Here is an 18,573-nt window from a genome sequence, read left to right as displayed (position 1 = left end):
TTATATCTAAGAAAAATTATTTTTAACAACCTACAGGAGGAGGAGTTGGGTTAGAACACAAGCCAGCAGGTCAAGTTAAATCACTGGTGAAAGTAGGATCTGTCTGTCCAAGTCCTATCAAAAGTATTTATAATTCTGTGACTCTTGACATATAAAGAAAAGAGCTCTTTAACTGTGTTGAATAAATGACTGAATTATCGAATGAATGGTAAAATGGCCCTTATTCTCTACTGGTCTATTAATTACCATTATGGAAAGAATATACACATGGCACAATTAAAGACTACTGTAAGAAATACAAAGCACTAACTATGTAGTAAAGATAAAATGTTAGTTTGGAAAAAAACAGTCGGTAGGGCTTTAGATAATAGTTAAAACAGAGGTCCTCACGTGTTCTAGGATACTGTTTTTATGAAAAATCCAGAATAGGCAAATTTTTTAAAAGCTTATTTATTTTGAGAGAGATAGAGTGGGGAGGGCAGAGAGAGAGAGAGAGAGAAAAAATTCCAAGCAGTCTCTGCACTGTCAGTGCAAAGCTTAATGTCGGACAAATCGTGAGATCATGACATGAACCGGCATCAAGAGTCAGATACTTAACCGCCTGAGCCATTCAGGCGTCCCCAGAATAGGCAAATTTATGGAGTCAGAAAGCTGGTTAGGATTGCTTGGAACTGAGGGAGGTGAAGCAGGAAGAGGGATGGCTGTAATCAGTAGGGGTTTCTTTTGGGAGTGGGTAATGAAAATGTCCTGTAATCAGATAGTGGTGATGATTGTACAACTCTGGGAATATGATAAAAAAAATTATACTTTAAATGAATGAATTTTATGCTATGTGAATATATCTTAAAGCTGTTTAAAGATGCAAAAACAACCCCTTTCAATTATATATTTCTTCCAAGGCCTTCTAAGGCTCCCATGGCATTACTAACTACTATGGGCCACAGAGGGCTATGGAACAGTGGTTCCACCACCAATATTTGGGGTTAAATACATGATGGACTTAGGCATGACACCCCCACCCCATCCATACTTATGGGTAATATGTAGATCTGGTTGCATTGATTAGTCTCATCATTATTCTTAATTAACATAATCATTTCCCATCAGACAATTACAACCACCCAAGTCTTGTTGTTTCTTCTGTTACCTAAATGTAGGTGGTTCTTCTTCACACCAGGTCAGAGAACTATGAATTACTCATCTTGTAGTGATTATCTTGAAGTTGGGACAAATACGAGCTATAGTCTGGGACTGAGTTTCCTCAGTTGTCTCTCTACAGTCTGAGCTGACCTTTCTAATGCTAAGAAGTATAGCATTAACAGAACAATTAATCAGAATTTCTTCACATGAAGAAAATTTGCTGGCCTACCAAGTGGAAATATTTCAAAGAGCTGTGAGAATGGCCTTTACGTCATATCTTTTTCCACCTACCCACACTCCCATTTTTTGGTGTGTGTGTTTGTTTTTGCTGTTTGGTTTTGGCATGGCAGCATGAAAGTTCCCAGCAGTTTCCACGAACTTACCACACCTTGCTTACCTTACTGGTAAGTTATTGCTTGCTGGTTAGTGCATGCCACCCCTGCATGACATCTCAACTCCTGGTGATTGATTGGAAAGGAAACATGTAATAATGGCTGAAAACCTTTGCACGAGGAGTTTTTGATACTGGATTCCCCCCTGCCCCCACTTATGTATGTCAGATAATTTGCTTGCAAGAAAATCATCTCAGAGAAAAAATTATCTCTCCCCTAGAAAAAAGAAAAAGCAACCGGAAGAGAGGTGACTCACATTCAGTTCACCAGCTGGCCTGACCACGGGGTTCCTGAGGATCCTCACCTGCTCCTCAAGCTGAGAAGGAGAGTGAACGCTTTCAGCAACTTCTTCAGTGGCCCCATTGTGGTGCACTGCAGGTACATGGAGAACTCCCAAGGCCGGCACCAGTGCTGTCCCAACTCTTCCTCTTGGGCTGTTAGAGAACACCCTTCCCTTTGGCGATTGCTGTTTTGGAAAACAGTCTGTGAGGAGAGACTTTTATCCTTTCCTCTGCTTCACCCCTGTTGTCTTTTCATTTCCCCGCCATGATCATGCCTTCACTTTGTTTGTTTGTTTGTTTGCTTGTTGTTTCGTCAGTGCTGGTGTTGGACGCACAGGCACTTATATTGGAATTGACGCCATGCTAGAAGGCCTGGAGGCAGAGAACAAAGTGGACGTTTATGGTTATGTCGTCAAGCTAAGGCGACAGAGGTGCCTGATGGTTCAAGTGGAGGTATGTGCTCCCCTTCAATCACTGTTATCCCTTTTGCTTTTTGACTGAAGTCTTTTTGTGGCGGGAATGGTGATCTTAAAAGAAATCCAAATTCTTCTCAACTGAGTGAAAATAGTTTTCTTTTTATTTCATGAAAACTAAATCAATTGATAAGCACCAATTATAGTTAGGAACATTTCGCGTTAGTGGCTGAAAGTCCTGCAGAAGAAGGATGATTATAAATATATGTGAACAAACAAGCACACCAATTAATAATAAGATACCATTTACACATGTTAGAAAGGAAAAAAATAAACAAAAACACTGATAACTAATTTGATAGCATCTCATAAAATTAGAGCTAGGGACACGGAGTAGTAGAGTGAATAATAGCCCAGATTTTGAAGTAGACTTCCAAGGTTCCTATCTTGCTGTTAATTCTTAATGGTATGTACAGTTTCACAAGTTTCTAATGTTTCTGTGCCTCAGTTAAGTCATCTGTAAAATGGACACAGTGATATATTTACCCTATGACACAAAGGTAATCCAAGGAAAATGCATAGGCAAGTCTCTGGCACAAGTATGTAACCAGTAATTGTAAGTGATGGTTATTATTGAAAATACCTGCACTTGACCCAGCAATTCCACATGTATGTCTATACCCAAGGGAAGCACTTGTAAATGTGCATAACTAAAAACACGTGCAAGAATGTTCATTGGGGGCACCCGGGTGGCTCAGTTGGTTAACTTTGGTTTTGGCTCATGTCACGGTTTGTGAATCTGAGCCCTGCACTGGGCTCAGAGCTAGGATCCTGCTTGGGATTCTCTCTCCCTTTCTCTCTCTGTCCCTCCCCTGCTCACACACACACTCTGTCTCTCTCAAAATAAGTAAATAAACTTTAAAAAAAAAAGAATGTTAAATTCAGCATTGATAGAACAGCAAAAGGGAAAAAAAAGGAAGCACTTTATGGGATAAAGGGCAAACAATACGTGGACACACAATTGCATGCTATGCTACAGTGAAAGGAATAATCTTAGTCTGTACCTATCTATCTGGTTACATGTTCAGATGAAAACAAAGAGTGAATAAAGTCACCAAATGAAACATGTAAGATATTATTTATACCATTTTATTTAATTTATTTATTATTTTTTAAAAAATGTTTATTCATTTTCGAGAGACAGAGAGAGAAAGAGAGAGAGAGAGAGAGAGCAAAAGCAGAGGAGAAGCAGAGAGAGACGAAGACAGAGGATCCGAAGTGGGCTCTACACTAACAGCAAAGAACCTGATGCGGGGTTTGAACTCACGAACCGTGAGATCATGACCTGAGCTGAAGTCGATGCCTAACCCACCGAGCCACCCAGGCGCCCCAATTTACACAATTTTTAAAAAGCACACAAATTTGTACAATGCTTACAGATACATGGGTGTCACTATAGAAGAATAAAAATAGATTGTCAACCAGGAACAAAAGGAAAACTTATTTCCTGTGGAAAAAGTAAATGGGCTAAAAGGATATAGTCAAACTCAGGAAACTAACATTAGTAGTTGAAGAGGCTTGAATGTTATCACAAATTTGTCACTTATTTAAAAATAGTAGATTCAAATATGATAAAAATGTTAGGAGTTGTTAAATGTGGATTTGGAGTATTGTGTTTTTCTTGATAATTTTCTTTATTTTAAAAGATTCTAGAAAGCTTTTTTTTTAATGTGTTGTATGGAGTATCAATTTGATTTTTTTCCTCTTAGATATTTATTATAGTTTTATATATTAGTAATTTGACTCACTGGCTCAATAATGGTCACTGAAGGAAGTAACAGGTAATGTTTTCTAATTTTTAGGAATCAAATAAAAGTTATGCACTACATAGTGTATGTTTAATCTATTTACCAAGCTATTTTTTTTTCTGCAAAAATGATCTGAAGTAGAATTTGCTCACATTCCAGAGAATTGTGAGAGCCAAATTCCATACTATTCAAATGTTATGGGCATTGGTTTTCTTTTACAAACATTGTCCCAATCTGAGCACAATTATAGAGATGCATAATTTATTTCAATATGATTCATAAGACTAGAAGTTAGCAATTAATTATCCATATTTTTCTTTGAAATTGTAGGCACAGTATATCTTGATCCACCAGGCCTTGGTGGAATACAACCAATTTGGGGAAACAGAAGTGAGTTTGTCTGAATTACATCCATATCTACTTAACATGAAGAAAAGAGATCCCCCCAGTGAGCCGTCTCCCCTAGAGGCTGAATTCCAGGTAATGATGTGATAGCAATAATAATAGTTACTAAAGTTAACTTTCACGAGGGCTATTTTCTGGGGGTGTGCATTCGGCATGATTCCTGAATTTGGGCCTCACCGTAACCAATGGAGTACAGATGAGGAAACTAAGACAAAGGGAGTTTAAGAGAAATACCTAAAAGCACACAGCTGTTATGCAGGAGACTTGTTTAAGCCTAGAAATGCATCCCCAGCCCTCCCCTTTTAACTATTTCTCATTAAGCTGGTATAAAATAAAGTGTCAAAATAATAGTAATACCCACAAAATTGGTCTGCCAAAGGCAATGTAGCATCTCACCTTTTAAAACTACATCTGGTTTGGGTTTGTAAAGGAAATAATTAGAGGAGTTTATGACTACTTAGGAAGTTTAACTGGCTGGAGCTGGTAGACAGAAACTAAAGGATAAATACATGTGTCCTAACCTATTTATTAGGCAATTACTCTGAAAGCCAGCCTAGGATGTAGTTCACTCATTCCAAGAATTTGTGGAGTTATCTCCAGATTGCTCAGTTGTCCAAACAAAATGTTTTGTACCTTTTCTCTTTCACTACTGATATCAAGTTTACTGAAACTGTCTGTGAACTGCCAAACTGGTCAAATTGGAGAGTTTCACAAGACCAGGAACATGCTTTTAATCGGATGCAGAATTGTTTAATGTCTTGGCTCAAAGTAAGGATGAGGTGGGGGGTGGAGGTGAAGCATATAATAATCTCCACGTAACACAATCCACCAGAAGACCTGTACTATCGTGTAAGAACTAGCAGTCTACCAGAGCAGTCTTGAGGGGAAGGATGTTTAATTGCTATTTTCTTGCTCTTTCAGCTGATAAATCAAGCGTATTCAGTACACTAACTCTGCTTGCCCCCCTATATGCCGTTTGGAAACATTTATGAATGCCATTTCAACATTCTTACGTAAAGCCCCTAAAAGAAAGAGGAACTTCTTTCACTGAACAAATATGATTGGGTTTTTGCTCTGTGTACAATTTTGCTCCCTTTGTACAATTTTGGGCATAAGAGTCAAAGTGATTTGCAGATAGACATAGTGAGAGAGTGTAACCCAGAGACTATAACTGATGGGAGCAGTGAAATTATTCCATCTAAGCATAAAGGTAGAAAGAAGATGAGAGTAGAGATGTTGGTCAGTTCGTAGAATTGGTGATAGGAAGTTGAGGCATTTCTCATCCAATTGCCTGCTTTTTCTAAAGAGGGTATGAAGCAAGAGATCATCAGTTAAACTTTTAGGGGTACAGGAATAAGAAGGGCAAAGCAGAGCTTATGCTTCAGAAAGGGGAAGTATATGAAATAGTTATATCAAAGTAGAAAGTTGAAATTTATGGTCATGAATTTAAAGAGAGTCATCTGGTTTCATTGTTTTCTACAGAAACATTGAAAACAGGGGCTGTGCATGCAGATAGTTGAGTTAAACCCATCTAGGATTTCTTTTTTCTTTTTTGAATTGTTTATTATTATTTATTTTTGAGAGAGACAGAGGGCAAGTGGGGGAGGGTCAGAGAGAGAAGGAGACACAGAATCTGAAGCAGGCTCCAGGGTCTGAGCTGTCAGCACAGAACCTGATGCTGGGCTTGAACCCACAAACTTCGAGGTCATGACCTGAGCTGAAGGTGGATGCTCAACCGACTGGGCCACCCAGCCCATCCCCCACTCCCATAGAGGATTTCTTAACGTGACAGTTTGAAAGTCCCAGGTGAAGAAATTGAGGGTGTTTGCAAATGAATGATACAGTGGTGGATGATAAAGAGCAAACTGGCCACAGAAGGACATTGGGCACATAGAGAAAATGTTAAGGACAGTATATGGGAAGTTTTGATAGACTTGCACGTTGCTAAACTGAAGATACTAGAACAAATGACAGGGAAGAAAAGAGGTAATCTTCAATAATGGGATGGTTGAAATTGTAATTTTTAAATGAACATTTGAAATGAAACTTAAAAAGGTAGAATGGAGAAAGTGGATGGCAGAGGAGTAGAGGGAAAGGTCATAGGAGGTAAAGAAGCTAAGAAGTGAAGAGACTAGAGTGTTGGCTAGATCATGCTTGTCAATGTAGAAGTAAGCAAGAATGATGACTGACCTGGGGAAAAAAATTAAACAAGTCCGAAACTAAAGGAGGTGGGATGATCCAGTAATCAGTACCTGAAGCCTCTAAAAAAGGTTAAAGGAAGGTGACGTGATTTCAGGAAAATCAAAGTAGTTGGGTATTTGGAAGGAGAAAGGAGTAGAAATGGTTTACAAGTAGAAACCGACAGCACATATCTTTTCACGCTGTGAAGTATATGGGGTATGAGGGGAGAATTCAGTTTGTTTGTTTTTTTTTAAAGAGCTACTGCATTTTTGGCGATGTTCTCAAGGGGCACTCAAGTTTCACTTGGTGCACCTGCCCCTTCCCCAGACAAAAGGTGAAGGGACTATTGAAAGAAAAGCATTAAGATGGATGGCAGTTTGTTGACAACAGACCATGAGCACCAGAGGGCAGAGAGGAAGACATTGGTTGATGGGATATAAGACATTGAGTTTGTTGTATTTTAGAATAATCATTTAGGTAATTATTTAGGAGTAGAGCTCTAGAGAATATGGATGCCCTGGGAGGCTTAGACTTGTAGCAACTGAAACAAGCACAGGCTGAGGTGTGAAAACCCCTCCATGTCTCCAAGGAAGGCGAACCATTAGTTTTATCTATAATACTGGGTATTGACTAGAGGGAAGAGACCACTGGGTGACTGTTCAGACAAGAGCAAAAAAAGGGTTGTAATACTTTCCAAGGCATCAGCTTTCAAGCAGTTCATGGAAGTGTTCAAGTGGCCTAGTATTCAATGGTGAGGTTTTCATTCATTCAGTTACACAGCAATAAATGGGGTTTGAAACAGGGTGCCATATTTAGTTTGAAAGAGCAAACCATATTTAAAAAAAAAAAATATATATATATATGTATATACATATGTGTGTATATATATATATATATATACACACACACTCACATGTACATCCACATGCACATATGTTTGTATGTGTATAAAATCCTGCTAAACTGTACATGATGAGCTCTCTTGGTTTAGATTATTCATCCACTTGACAAATATTTATTTAAGGACCAATGGGGAGAAAGGGCTGAAAGCAAAAAGACCTTTCAGAAGAAAGGACACTTAAACTGATAGCTAAAGGGCAAGTAGAAATTAGAGTGACAAGGGAAAGGGCAGTCCAAGCAGAAAACACACGTGCGAATCTGCTAAGATTCAGGACAATTCAACCCCTTCCCAGGGGGAGTTGAGGACGTTGGTTTGGCTGTAGTGGAAGGGGCCTATCAAAGGGTGAGGCGGGACGGACAATCAAGAGTGCATTCCCTAAGGTTTTTGTGCAGTAGTAAAGGGATTGGTTGAATACTTCCTACCAATGATGGGAGACCTCTGAGGAGCCTCAGTGGACTCTGTTTCAAGTTTTAAGAGGATTAGAGCAAGTGAGATTGAAGATAAAGAGGCCAGTGAAGAAACTGTTGACATTTTCAAGTGAGAAATTAAAGTGGACTGTGCTAAGTAGAAAGAGAGAAAAGCAAAAGGGTTTGAGAGCTTCACCAGCAGAAATGATAGGTCTTGCTGACTGATTAGCAACTGTGAGTGAGAGGAAAAGCAGTAGGGAAGGCATAAACAAATCAATTATCAATTATTTGAAGCATGAGCCAAATCTCCCGTGAATGCCGTATCTGGAGAGTTTATTTATGATCATTTAAAAATAATTTACCGTTACCTCTTGCAATATGGATAATAATCAACATCTGCATAGTGCTTCAACTTATACAAGAACAAACCATGCTATTTTGCTTTTCAGCAGCTCTTTAGTAGGAAACATATTTTGTTATATAATTGTATATATTTAGTTCAAAATTTCCATGTCAAAAATATTAAATGCTGGGGCGCCTGGGTGGCTCAGTCGGTTAAGCGACTGACTTCGGCTCAGGTCATGATCTCACAGTTCATGGGTTCGAGCCCCGTGTCGGGCTCTGTGCTAACAGCTCAGACCCTGGATCCTGCGTCGGATTCTGTGTCTCCCTCACACTCTGCCCCTCCCTTGCTCACACTCTGTGTCTCTCTCAAAAAAAATAAATAAAACATTAAAAAATTAAAAAAATACATATTAAATGCTTGAACAATTAAAAGGAACAATTCAGAGGCAAATGTAAAAATTGTGAACTATGGGAAATGCATGTAAATTTCACAAAACTTGATGAAATACTTTTCTTTAGGGAGCATCTTATGTCACAATAATAAACAAAAGCAATATTTACGTCTTGAAAGGAGTGTTCCATTCTATTTTTTACCCTCAGAGACTTCCCTCATATAGGAGCTGGAGGACACAGCACATTGGAAATCAAGAACAAAATAAAAGTAAAAACAGGAATTCTAACATCATTCCATGTATGTAGTTCATTTTATTTATTTATTTTTTTTGGTATTAGATAAAATTAAACTCTCTTTCGGACTTGCTTAATGTAAGATGCACACACACAAATTACGTTGAAGCAAATTTTCAACATTGGATTGACAGTAGAGAATAGCTAAGAGTCTGTTTATATTGAATTATAACAAATTCTTTGAAAGTCCAATTCCAAAGAATTTTGGACTTTGGAGGATAGACTGTATTCAGTATTTTCATTCTACCAATTATTTCTGAAATGCGTTGTCAGAAAGATGTATCCTCTGCAGGTGGGAGAAAAAAAGGCCTAGTCTTCTTTACTATTTCTCATCTTTAGTTGATTTCAGTTGTTTGTTTCAGGGTAATTGCCAGTAGCAAAAATTACTTCTTTTTTTCTTTCTGTGTTCTCTTCACCCCTTCCTTCTATCTGGGAGATTGACAGTAGGTAGAAACTACCTTATAAACTGTTAATCATCAAATTTAACAGATCAAAGCATGTACAGTTTCCATACTTGAATTCTGTTATTTAAGAATTGGTAGGTAATGTCTGATAAAACTATAATTTTATTCATTGGCATAAAGTAAAATTAGCATGGAGAAAATATAACCCAAGCTAATAAGCTAGACAGCTGGATAAATCATATCAATATGTGGTTGACCTAGTTAATTTCTGAAGTCCTTATAAATATTAGTTCAAAATCTGGAGTTGATGGTTATATAGCTAATCAGATCATCTGATTAGGAAATTATATATTAAAGAGATTGAGAAAGTGAGAAATTATGGGACTAAATAATTTTGTTGATTAAATAATAAGTCATCTGAGATATTTATTAGATTATTAATTTGATGTTAATTGACATAATTAAGAAATTAGGTTTTTACCTAAACCATGCATTTCTTTAATTTCTTTATGAATTTAAGCTTATATCTAGCAGAATGATGATAGTTCATGGGAAACTAAAGTATATGTGTCAAAGATCGAATGATATATTGGAATATTATGGTATCTATCCGTTGTTTAACACAGAGGTATATCCCATGTTTTTCCAAGAAACTTTTGGTGACCTTCTTTTTCTCAGATTGCATTTTTATAATCTGTTAATCACTAAGAACTGAATTTTATGTAGGGTCTCATTTCATATAGATTAGTAAATTTTCATGATGCAGTCTGTCACTTCTCTAATTTCTACCTGACAATCAAGCAGAGATTTGATTTTTTAAAGAGACTTACTACTAATTTATTTTACATAGATGACTTTAACAGAGTGCCACTTAAACATGAACTAGAGATGAGCAAAGAGAGTGAGCATGATTCAGAGGAATCTTCTGATGATGACAGTGACTCAGAGGAAACAAGTAAATACATCAATGCGTCATTTATAATGGTAGGTACTTAAATTTCCAAAGCCCAGGATCTAACCCTTTGAAAAATCTACTATATTACTATGGCCATTCATTAAGTGAATTTATAAAAGAATTATGAGCTTAGCCATAACTATATATTAATTGATAAAAAAGTGTTAATTTTTAATACTATATTTTAACTTACTGAAAGACTTAACGGTATCCAAACCTAATGGGTTGATACAAAATAAAACAATGCTTATTAGTTACAATTTATGACAAACATGACTCTTCATATTAGTTTGAAAAATAATACAGTTTGAGAAAATACATCAATTAGGTAGAGACATGATGAAGAAATTTGAAATGCTTATGTATTTTCTTTTTCAACCACATTAACTTTTTAAAACTTTTTGGAAGGGAAAACTTGTTAGTTTTGTTAGGATAGTGTATGTTCTAAACTTGATTTCATACTATTAGCTAAGTATTGTCATAAACCAAATAAGTATTTTACATAGAGATACCACATTGTTCCTAGGACCTAAGAATCTTAATGTTTTTATATGAAAGCATGGATATCAAATTAAGTGACAATATTTCCAAATATTTAAGAATCCACTGCTCTCTCACCAGTGAGCGAGAGTAACAGATTCTCTCTCTCTCTTTCCCTCTCTCTCTCTCTCTCTCTTTTAAAGAGTTACTGGAAACCTGAAGTGATGATTGCTGCTCAGGGACCACTAAAAGAGACCATTGGTGACTTTTGGCAGATGATATTCCAAAGAAAAGTCAAAGTTATTGTTATGCTGACAGGGCTGAAGAATGGAGACCAGGTTTGTACTTTCAAGAATATTTTTTGTTTTTCTGTCATAAAATATCATTCGCCATTCTTGGATTACCCAAGTGTTTTTGACCCTTCTGTTACACAGTTGCCTTTGTTCCTCCTGACCATCTTCCATCCCAGTGTTGGCCGCTAGCAACTCATGTCTGGTTTCTGACCATCTCTCATGTGGCCCTTGTCTAGTACTGCACACCATCTGCGGATCAACTTTGCTTGTCTGTTTGTTTTTGTGTTTTATTTATTTATTTGAGAGAGAGAGAGAGGGGCCGGGGGAGGGGCAGGGGGAGGAGGGCAGAGGATCTGAAGTGGCTCCATATGGGGCTTGAAGTCATAGACCGTGAGGTTATGACCTGAGCTAAAGTCGGACACTTAACCAACTGAGCCACCCAGCCACCTCCAACTGTGGATCATCTAATGCACAGCTGTCTCTGTGTCGCTCCTTGCTACAAACAAGTAGCAACTGACACGTTTTCCTCCTATTTTCTTCAAGATGAGAACCAGACTCCTCAGTTTGATATTGAAGACCCTCAATAATCAGACCCTCATATATCTTTCCATTTTCTTCATATTTTTATGTTTTCCATAATTTCTATTCTGGACAAGAAGGTTTTCTGACTGAATCTTAACACACAATCTACATTTTCATCACTGAGACTTAATTTACTGGCATTTCATATATCTAAATGTGCCCTCTATTCCCATTTTGATCCTTTTCTTCTAGTTAGATAGAACTCCTTAAAAATTTATCTAAATCCTGCCTTCTTTATGTTCATGTAATATTCAGCATTATAAAATTCTATAGTTGGAGGTGAACCTAAGGTCTATTTTGATCTGCTTAATGCCTATGACATGTATTTGATCTTCCGCTTAATACCTTGAGTTATCTAAATTTCTCTGCTAGTAGATTTTACTTAGTTTTAGCACCTAACACATTATATGGCATATGTTAAAGCTTATTTAATTTTTTTTTACATTTATTTATTATTGAAAGACAGAGAGTGACAGAGCATGAGCATGGGAGGGGCTGAGAGGTGGGAAGACACAGAATCCAAAGCAGGCTCCAGGCTCCGAGCTGTCAGTACAGAGCCCTACGCGGGGCTCGAACCCACAAACCGAGAGATCATGACCTGAGCTGAAGTCGGACGCTTAACCAACTGAGCCACCCAGGCGCCCCTATGTTAAAGCCTATTTAATGAACACTCTCATAAGTATGCAGTTATATGCCTTCTCTTTCTCTCTGTCTTCTCTTTGTTTCCCTATCCCTGACATAGAATGTTGTTTTTATTTTATGGGGTTTTTTTCTTTTCCTTTTTATTTATTTTTATTTTTTTTAATTTATTTTTGAGAAAGAGAGACAGAGACAGAGCGAGCACACATGAGTGCAAGTGGGGGGGGGGGCAGAGAGAGAGGGAGACACAGAATCCGAAGCAGGCTACAGGCTCCAAGCTGTCCACATGGGGCTCCAAGCCCCACATGGGGCTCAAACTCATGGACCACGAGATAATGACCCAGGCCACAATCTGACGCTCAACCAACCGAGCCACCTAGACACCCTACTTTTTTTTTTTTAAATAACTTGTTAGGAATTCCAGCATGGTATTCTAGCAATTATATTTTTCATCAAACTGTGAAAACTGGAAAATGAAATGGTAGTTTAGGCATCTGCCTATTGTTGTCAGAAGTTGTGGGACTGTAGTTGGTACAGAGCCATTTGCAGGGAGAGAACACACTTTTGTGACCCACCTACTCTTCAATCTGACCCTTTACTTAGATTTGCAGTTAACTTATAAAAAACTGCTCATGGTGTTGGTCATCAAGATACAGCGACAAAGCACTAAAGGATGAAATCTCTTTCCTCAAAGACCACTGGAGGGACAGTGAGACTTGTTATGGCAGGGGTCATGATCAACACCAGCTCAATCTATAAATTTTGAAGAGGTGATAATAAGGGTATGGAAGGGAGAAACAAATCTCAAAGACCTACACTAGCAGTGACAGAGCCACTCCTGTGATGTCCTGGCCACTTTGGGTATTTCTCAGTTCCCTTGATTTGCACAAGCAAACACCAGGTATTGTAGAATGGATGTCCAAGATACTTAAGATAGATTGTAGAGTTTTATGTACAGCTTTTAATTTTAGAACACAATTAGTAATTTCAACTTAATAGAATGGGAGGAAAGAGAGAGAGGAGAGAGATGGAGACAGTAAGAGGTGATCTCAATGTGTTAAAAAGCAAACAGAACACTTGTGAAGAAGGTGTTGAATCATGCTCTTTCTTATCTAGGAAGTCTGTGCTCAGTACTGGGGAGAAGGAAAGCAGACATATGGAGATATACAAGTTGATATGAAAGACACCAACCAATCTTCAGCTTATACCCTCCGTGTATTTGAACTGAGACATTCCAAGGTACATAAATAATTTCAGGAGTATATATTTTTGATCTGGTGATTGGTCTGGTAGAAGAACTAATAAACATTACTCTATAAAAGTAAGGCAAAATGTATATTATGTTTTATTATAACTTTAAGATGAGTTAAATGAAAGTAATTGCGAAGAAAATGTGACTATCAAGTTATTAGAGGGACTGAACCTTACGTGAGTTAACGTTCTCTTCTTTTCTGGTTTTAGAGGAAAGATTTTCGGACTGTGTACCAGTACCAGTATAATAACTGGAATGTGGATGAGCTTCCTCCAGAACCCAAAGAATTAATCTCTATGATTCAGATTCTCAAAGAAAAACTTCCCAAGAAGAATTCCACTGAAGGAACTAAGCATCACAAGAATGTGCCTCTCCTCATTCACTGCGGGTGGGTGGGATTTGATAGCATATTCTCTAAAAAATCTTCATAATGCTTGACTTCATGGTCCACACTTCCCGTTAGATTATTTATGCTAATACATAAAATGCAGGCCCACACTGAAACCCTGAAAGCCTCTTGTGGAATCAGTCACTCTCTCAGGTTTGCTCCCACAGCATAGCTCTTACAGAAATATGATAGAAATGATTATAGTGTAATCATTTTAGTCTCTAAATTTCTTACTACCAGTGTCATATCATCTTTCAGTCCCAGTGCCTAACATTGAATCTGGAATGTCATATGTCCTGCATGAGTTAATGAATGAATGGAAGAATGCATGAACAGACAGATGGATGGATATTACATTTTATTTATGCTTCTATGCACTGATCCACTCTATTAGGTGTTAACAGAATCCAGAAGAATCAACGCTTTGCCATCAGCAAACATATTATAAGTTGTATATTAACTGAAAAGACTTGAATAAATAAAATCCTGCTAATAACATATTCTTTAAATTGAATATTTATTATAATGTAACATGCTTCTCACAGTTAGGTAAATTATCGAGTTGTCCTCTTTTTAATGAAAAATTTCACCAAGCATCAGTTTTCGATTGATCCAGAAATGTGGACATTTGTAAAAGCATTAGAGAAACAGAAGAGAGGAGAAAAGCATGCATTCTAATAATATACAAAATATTGGGTCCAGGATTTCTGGTTTCATTGATTTCTAGCCATGTCTTTTTTTTTTTTTTTTTTTATTTTTTAATATATGAAATTTACTGTCAAATTGGTTTCCATACAACACCCAGTGCTCATCCCAAAAGGTGCCCTCCTCAATACCCATCACCCACCCTGCCCTCCCTCCCACCCTGCCCTCCCTCCCACCCCCCATCAACCCTCAGTTTGTTCTCAGTTTTTAACAGTCTCTTATGCTTTGGCTCTCTCCCACTCTAACCTCTTTTTTTTTTTTTTTTTTCCTTCCCCTCCCCCATGGGTTTCTGTTATGTTTCTCAGGATCCACATAAGAGTGAAACCATATGGTATCTGTCTTTCTCTGTATGGCTTATTTCACTTAGCATCACACTCTCCAGTTCCATCCACGTTGCTACAAAAGGCCATATTTCATTTTTTCTCATTGCCACGTAGTATTCCATTGTGTATATAAACCACAATTTCTTTATCCATTCATCAGTTGATGGACATTTAGGCTCTTTCCATAATTTGGCTGTTGTTGAGAGTGCCGCTATAAACATTGGGGTACAGGTGCCCCTATGCATCAGTACTCCTGTATCCCTTGGATAAATTCCTAGCAGTGCTATTGCTGGGTCATAGGGTAGGTCTATTTTTAATTTTCTGAGGAACCTCCACACTGCTTTCCAGAGCGTCTAGCCATGTCTTTATTTTTCCTAAATCTCGATGTCCTCATCTGCAAATTGGAATTATGAAAGTTGTCCTAATAACTTCAGATGTAAATAAAAATGCGTTATGATCTATAAGGTGTTAAACAGAGGAAAAAATATGCTTAAAGCCTAAGACAATTATTTTTTTAAGTATAAGATTATTATAGTCTCAAACTGAAAAAATTTGCCCGAAAAATGGATTTAGCAGAAATGTTTTGCTCTTACAAGATTGGAATACTATAATTACAATAAACATGAAGTGAAGAATGCATTCTATCTCTCCCTTTCAGTTTTTATTCTAATATAACTTTTTCCATAAAATGTAGAATTATTTTCTTTTTAAATCTTTTTTTTCCCTCTTACAGAGATGGATCTCAGCAAACAGGACTGTTTTGTGCTTTGTTAAATCTCTTGGAAAGTGCAGAAACAGAAGAAGTGATAGATGTTTTTCAAGTAGTAAAATCTCTGCGCAGAGCTAGACCAGGAATGGTTCCCACATTTGTAAGTAGACCTTATAGCTGTTTTCGATGTGTTTTGCATTTTTATTTTGACGCTTTCTTCTCTCTCCCTCTTCTCCAATCCTCTCCTTTCTTTTCCTTTTCTTGTCTTCTAGTCACTGTTCTATTCTTTTTTATATTCCTTTTTTACATGACGATTCACATGAAATTATCATTAATATAAATAAGAGACCTAACTGGAGCTTGCCAGCAATTTGTTATGGCAATTCATGTCAGACATTTCTTCAAGCGCTCATGAATTCCCTAATTTCCCCCATCTTTACGCCTGTATTAATGTGTATTGCTGTGTAACAAAGCACTCCAAAATTAGTGGCAGAAAAAAAAAACACATTTATTATAGTTCAATAGTATATGGGAACAATGAAATCTTTCTGCCAATGACGTCAGGTTCAGCCAATCTAGACCAAGCTCACTCATAGGTTTGCTGCTGTTGATATGTCCACTAAGCTTGGCTTGTCCAAAATGATCTCTACGACCAGCAGATTGGCAGTCGCTGGCATTTAGCTCTGGCAACAGGGATGAGTAGAATGCAGGTCTCTCTGTCTCCAAAAGACAAGCCCACGCATATTCACGTAAAAGCGGTAGATCTCCAAGGGGTAGGGTGGCAGGGCGCGCGACCCCTTGAGGTTCAGGCTTGGTACTGGCACAATGTGTCCTCCTCTGCGTTTTCTTATCTAAGCAAGTCACAGGGGCAGCTCAGCTTTAAGAATGTGGAGATCGACCCGCCTCTTCTCGAACGGGTCTGCAAAGTCACATTGCAAAGAAGTGTGGATTCAGAGAGGATAATAAGTGTGGCAGTTTTGTAATCAATCAAGCATGGATCTTCTGCAGCTGGCAGAGGGCAATCTGGAAATTAATAACCAGTCGCCATATAAACTTAGCTACTCACTCAAATATATGCAGCTTTTAATTATGTATGACACTAAACTTGCATATATTGATTTTAAAAGTGTACTGAGTGCCTGTTATGTGCTCTTGCCATTAAAAGACTCACCATTTAGCATGAGGAAAAGGCAGATATTTATTAAACAGTGTAGTAGTTGAAATGACAGAGATTATAACAAGGACACAAATGAGGGCACTTAATTTAACCTATGGGGATCAGGATAGGCTTCCTGAAGCATTAACCTCAAAAAGTGGCATCTTGGGCCATGTCACGGAAATGAGACACCTCGTGGCCTGTGAGGGGAATGAACAAGTAAGAATGACCAAGACTTCCAAGTAAATTAATAGTTCTTGCTAATTTTCATCTGATATACAAATAATTACATAAACCTCCTTTATAATAATTACATAATCTTTCTTGCTTCTTTCTTTTACTAGGAGCAATACCAACTCCTATACGATATCATCGCTAGTGCCTATCCTGCCCAGAATGGACAAATAAAGAAAAGCAACAATCAAGAAGATAAAATTGAATTTGATAATGAATTGGACAAAGCAAAACAGGATGCTAATTGTGTTAGTTCACCTGATGCCCTTGATAAGGCCAGTGAAGGAAATAAAGAAGATGAAGGTGCTAAAGTCACAAGTAGCCCTGAGGAGCCAGAACATTCCGCCAATGGTCCTGCGAGTCCAGGTTTAACTCAAAGTGCATAGGAAAAGATGTATACAGGACTCATTGTGTTGTGTGATTTCTATTTTTCTAGGAGTAGAATGGCAAAATAGATAAACAGTGGATTAATGAAGTGCATTGGACCAATATTTGTGAGAAATTTCTATTTTGCTACAGTAGAAACATATTTAAGATAGTTTTGCCAAAATGTTTTGTACAGTCTTTTGCATATGTTAAAATTTTACCCACGATTAAGCAAAAAATAACGTCTTTGTAGACTTAGATTGTGTGTGTGTGTGTGTATGTGTGTGTGTGTGTGTGTGTGTGTGAGAGAGAGAGAGAGAGAGAGAGACAGAGACAGAGACAGAGAGAAACAGAGATGGCAACAGGAAAGGGAGAGAGGATGCTTTTAAGTGAATTTAAGTGCTTTTGAGAAACCTTGCCTTTTTTTGTAGAAAAAACCCATTTTATGTTGAACATATTAACTTAGCTTAAAGGACCTATTTTTTAAATCATAAATTGTGTGTGGGATCTAAGAATAAAATGTACATTTCTGAAACGACCTCAAGATGTCCTCCTTGTTCTACTCATATAAATCTTATAGTTTACTATTTTACTTCTAGAAATAGACATAAAAGTAGTGTGTGTGTGTGTGTGTGTGTGTGTGTGTGTGTTTGTGTAGTTACTACAAGAAAGTTAACTATATTAAAATTTGGAAATCTTACATTCCATATGTTAGCATTTAGTCCCTATCTTTCAAGCTCATTTAATCTAATTTAAAATTTTCAAGCAAGCCTATCTTGTTATACTCACATGGTGTTTATAATTTTGCAGTAATCTCTGTATAATATGTGAAATTCATTGCTTGATACTTTTGACCAAAAATTATGTGTGTTGCAGTTGAATTTAAATAAACATCTTTAAACAAATGCAATAGATATTAATATTCATAGGATAAAAATAGAATTATGCAAATGTATTTGTGTGAAATATTTACATTTGAAACCTAATCTAGCTATTTTTATGGAATGCAATCCCGATATGAGAAATGTAATATTGCACATGCATATTTTCCATGCTAAAGTTTATCCTTGGCTTTCACCCAAGTACATTTACTTTGATTTTACCCATTCTATTTTACTTTATTTTAA

The 18,573-nt window shown here is 37.2% G+C and overlaps 1 protein-coding gene across 4 annotated transcripts in view; it reads left to right on the top strand.

Annotated features, from left to right (window-relative positions):
* PTPRC (protein tyrosine phosphatase receptor type C) overlaps nucleotides 1-18,351 on the top strand; it is a 121,235-nt gene extending 102,884 nt beyond the window's left edge. For all 4 annotated transcript variants that reach the window (XM_019430703.2, XM_053909092.1, XM_053909091.1 and 1 more), the window contains 10 exons: nucleotides 1,753-1,910; nucleotides 2,131-2,266; nucleotides 4,365-4,514; nucleotides 8,874-8,964; nucleotides 10,215-10,348; nucleotides 11,003-11,137; nucleotides 13,430-13,552; nucleotides 13,775-13,953; nucleotides 15,715-15,850; nucleotides 17,191-18,351. In XM_019430703.2, the coding sequence (XP_019286248.2) occupies nucleotides 1,753-1,910; nucleotides 2,131-2,266; nucleotides 4,365-4,514; nucleotides 8,874-8,964; nucleotides 10,215-10,348; nucleotides 11,003-11,137; nucleotides 13,430-13,552; nucleotides 13,775-13,953; nucleotides 15,715-15,850; nucleotides 17,191-17,466 (1,518 nt within the window). In that variant the 3' untranslated portion in view covers nucleotides 17,467-18,351. The remainder of the gene's footprint in view (nucleotides 1-1,752; nucleotides 1,911-2,130; nucleotides 2,267-4,364; nucleotides 4,515-8,873; nucleotides 8,965-10,214; nucleotides 10,349-11,002; nucleotides 11,138-13,429; nucleotides 13,553-13,774; nucleotides 13,954-15,714; nucleotides 15,851-17,190) is intronic.
* The last annotated feature ends 222 nt before the right edge of the window (nucleotides 18,352-18,573 follow it).

This window comes from Panthera pardus, unplaced genomic scaffold (genome assembly GCF_024362965.1).
Source record: "Panthera pardus isolate Hobbes unplaced genomic scaffold, ASM2436296v1 HiC_scaffold_21, whole genome shotgun sequence".
Lineage (NCBI taxonomy): Eukaryota > Metazoa > Chordata > Mammalia > Carnivora > Felidae > Panthera > Panthera pardus.
The sequence above is the reverse complement of the archived record's forward strand: the minus strand, read 5'-3'. Positions and strand labels throughout refer to the sequence as shown.